We start from the raw sequence: 4227 nt of genomic DNA on the forward strand, positions 1-4227 counted from the left end.
AAAAAAAAAAAGCTCACTTATCAAAACCAGCAGCTTGTTCACCAAGAGTCACTCTAACAGGGGTACCCAAGCGGCAGCCCACAGGTTGCATTCGGATTCTGTGGGGACTATTTTATCTGTGGTAGGAGTTACTATAACGTTATGCAGAGATCTTTTTCTGCTCATCAGCTTTTATTAATGTTTGTGTATTTAGCGTGTGACCCAAGATGACTGTTTGTCTTTCAATGTCCAACAGAGAAGAAAAAAGGTTGGACACCTCTCATCTCATGCCCTCCCACCAAGCTAAAGTATATGTTGATAACTGTACAGTCCCAATCGGCTCCCTACCTAGAGAGATAGGCTACAAAACCACTCAGCCAAAGCCCTAAAGCTCTCTAAGTATGCTCCCTGACTCTGTGATGCTATCAATTTCTCCCTCACTGCAGTGGTTATAAAAACCTAAGATCAGCCTGACTGACAGATTCAGAGCACTGGCAACTGACATCTACACTGTCCATTCATTTAATTCAGACTCCTCTACAGTCTTGAGCTGATCCCTGGTACGGGTACACTGATCAGACTCTGAGTCTCCTGATCAGCATCCTAGGAAGCTGTGACATAAGGCTGGGCGATGGGCTGCGATCACTGAATGGCAAAGGTATGTTATTCAGAAACGAGATAAACAACATAAAGCTGTTGTGCAAGAAGAAAAACATTGTTATCGCCTTTATCCCACAAAGATTACTATCACCAAGCCCGTGTAAATTATCTGGGGAAGTTACTTTTGGAATGCTCTCTAGGCTCAGTGAAAGGTTTAACCAGGTGGCACAGGTCACGTGGGATGTGATCTTGGAATCCCACCGTTTATTATATATACAACTTGCGTTGTAAGAAGTAAAAACAGATAATGTAGTAGTCATTTAGTTATGAATATGGGGAAGGAGCTTGGTGAATCCGGCAGACCTAAGGAGGGAGTTTGTTTTTTCCTATGATTAAACTTTTTTAAATTTTCCACACCCTGCCTGCAAGCTTTCCTGAGGGATAACTGACAACTAAAAATGGTGTACTTGCTGGCAGTCCTTCCTCTCTCCCCCCCATCTTTGCTTCTCTCACTTCCCCTTCTTCTCTTTCTCATTTCCTTCCTCCACTCTCTTCCCTCTAATATAAACTTAAAACTTTTAAATCCTAAAAAAAATATACTTGTGTATTTGAGGCTACAATTTGATGTCTTGATACATGAGGGCTGTCTGGAAAGTGGCCATCATTAATACTATTTTTCATATTACATGGCTGGATACTTTCCAGACAGCCCTCATACGTATACATTGTGAAATAACCTTACAATCAAGTTAATGACTTATGTAGCACGTCACACGCTTTCTTCCCTTTTTTGTAATGAATACACCTAAGCGCTTTCTTAAGGAATATGCAGAACCACTAGCTGACTGTGGGCACTATTTTTTGAGTTTCCTACACGCACCATATAAATCTTCCTCAGCATCAGATTCTTCTAGTGAGGCTTGAGGCTGGGCCTTCACCTCCAGGTTTCTGCTTAGCCAGCTGGTTTGTTCCAAGGAAGAGCCAGCGATGTTCCCCACAGCTTCCAGGATTTTTTGAGTGACTTCCTGAGAGCAATCAGAAGGAGGAAGTTAGTTAAGGAAAAGGATTTTAAGTGTCTAAAATAGCACCATCCTATAGAAATATAACACAGACCACAATCGTAAGCCACATATTTATAATAACATTAAGCTTTCCAGGAGTCACACTAAAGTGAAAAGAAAGAGATGAAATTAATTTTAATGTCTTACTGAACCCAGAATATCCAAAATATTATAACATGTAATTGATATAACAATTATTATTGTTATATATATATATATATTTTTTTTTTTTTTTTGGAGACAGAGCCTCAAGCTGTCCCCCTGGGTAGAGTGATATGGCATCACAGCTCACAGCAACCTCCAACTCCTGGGCTCAAGTGAGTCTCCTGCCTCTGCCTCCCAAGTAGCTGGGACCACAGGTGCCTACCACAATGCGTGGCTATTTTTTGGTTGCAGCCGTCATTGTTGTTTGGCGGGCCGGGCTGGATTCGAACCCACCACCTTAGGTGTATGTGGCTGGCGTCTTAGCCACTTGAGCCACAGGTGCCGAGACTATTATTATTTTTGAGACAGAGGCTTGCTTTGTTGCCCTCAGTAGAGTGCCATCGCATCATAGCTCACAGCAACCTCAAACGCTTAGGATCAAGTGATTCTCTTGCCTCAGCTCCCCAAATAGCTGGACTTATAGGTGCCCTCCACAACACCTGGCTATTTTTTTTTTTTTAGAGACGAGGTCTCACTCTGGCTTGCACCTGTGAGCCCAGGTGATCCACCCACCTCAGCCTCCCAAGTGCTAGGATTATAGGCATTAGCCGCCAGCCTCGCGATCTAACAATTATTGATGAGATTATGTGTTTTCTGTGTGTGCCAAGTTTCTGAAATCTCATGTACATTTTATACTTTCAACACATTCATTTCAGAACAGCCACATTTCAAATACTTGATAGCCACATGTGGCTAATAGCTACTGTGCTGGCCAATGTAGATAAAATATACAGAAATCTGAGGTCATAACAGTACTCTGATAATAAAGTACTGTATTTAAGACACTTAAACACTGTATTTAAGACACTGGCTTTCTGGTTTCTCTAGAACCATAGGTTCTTGCTAGAAATGCATTTTAAATAATAAAACAAGAAATAAAGTTAAGTAAGTTAAATGGATTTAATGAGATGAGGGGATGAGTTAGCCCCCATCAGAGTGTGATCAGTAAAGAACTGGGCAGTGGCTGGATAAAAAGACAGAATCCTCAGGTTTCTCAGGCAGTATCGACAGGACCATTAGCTGAGAGCAGCTGAAATCTCTCATATCTGAGAATTTAACAATCTTAACCTCAACTATCACACCAAGTTCCTGAACTTGGCACTTGCTGGGTGGCAGGAAGGTGCACCTGGGGGAGGGGTCACCAGGTTATAACCCAAGGCAGGGTGTGAAGGGCAAGAGGAAAGGTCAAGAAAGGGACTGAGGGTTCAGAGGAGTCTGCTAAGAGCATACAATTCCTAAAAACCTTGGATTCTCCAAGATGACAAGCATCTTTTTGTATGCTACTGAGATGACTGGTAGCTAGGGGTCCTTAGGTAGCTGCAGCACTGGCTGGTCACTAGACAGACCAAGGCAGGATGACAGGGCTGGACTTTTAGCCTGCTGCCCCACCTCTAGGATGGGAAGAGGTACTAAGCTGATCACCAATGGCCAGTGATTTAATCTGTCACGCCCACATAATGAAAATAATGTCCACAAAACCCCAAAGGCTTTTAGCAGGACACTTGAAGGTTCCTGGGGTTGGCACTCCCAGAGAGGGCACGGAAGCTCTGTGTCCCTTCCCATATACCTCACCCTACGTATCTCTTCACCTGGAGCCTCTGTAGTCTCTTTAATGCCCTTTAGAACAACAGTGAACATGTTTCCCTGAGTTCTGTGAGCCAATCTAGCAAGTTAATTGACTGTAAGGAGGGGGGGATCATGGGATACCCTAATTTATAGCTGGTTGGTAAGAAGCACAGGTCACATCCAGGGGGCTGCAGTTAGCAAGGGGAAGTGTGGGACTGAGTCCCAACCTGTGAGATCAGACACGAGCTCCAGGTAGACAGTGTCAGGACAGAGCGGAACTGGACGACACACAGGTGTCTGCTGCAGGACTACTTGCTTGGCTGTTAGTGGGGAGAAATCGGCACATGTCTAGTTATAAGAGGTCACGAAAGGATTCTGTGTTGTGAGAATACAGTAGGAAAAACACATTTTGTTTTTGTTCTTATCTTCAATGGAGGAGTAGTCCAGGGTGTGGCTCTAAACAGAAGGAAGGGCCTCTTTGCCTACCTGCCCTGGCAATGGGGCCTGTTCACTATCTATGGCAAATGTATCCTGCTTTGTAAGCTTTTTACTCTGTAAGCTCATCTTACTCTTCCTCAACTTTGTTTCAGCCTTAAAAACAAACCAAAACAAAACAAGACAAAAGAAACAATAGAAAGGAGTTAGTATAGGCGAACCACCTATATGCCTCTGGCCACAAAAGCCGTTTGAGAGAGAGCAGTGAAAAGACTTTGTGCAGGCATACTTAAGAAACTGAGGGGCTCGGCGCCTGTGGCTCAAGTGGCTAAGGCGCCAGCCACATACACCTAAGGTAGCGGGTTTGAATCCCCAGCCCGGC

At 43.8% G+C, this 4227-nt stretch overlaps 1 protein-coding gene across 1 annotated transcript in view; it reads right to left on the reverse strand.

Moving 5' to 3' along the window:
* The window catches only part of DOPEY2 (dopey family member 2), a 131445-nt gene that overhangs the window by 33663 nt on the left and 93555 nt on the right, over positions 1–4227 (reverse strand). The window contains exon 27 of the mRNA XM_003800666.3: positions 1460–1604. Within this exon, the coding sequence (XP_003800714.1) occupies positions 1460–1604 (145 nt within the window). The remainder of the gene's footprint in view (positions 1–1459; positions 1605–4227) is intronic.

Source organism: Otolemur garnettii, unplaced genomic scaffold (assembly GCF_000181295.1).
Source record: "Otolemur garnettii isolate 467f Iridium unplaced genomic scaffold, OtoGar3 scaffold00180, whole genome shotgun sequence".
Taxonomy (NCBI): Eukaryota; Metazoa; Chordata; class Mammalia; order Primates; family Galagidae; genus Otolemur; species Otolemur garnettii.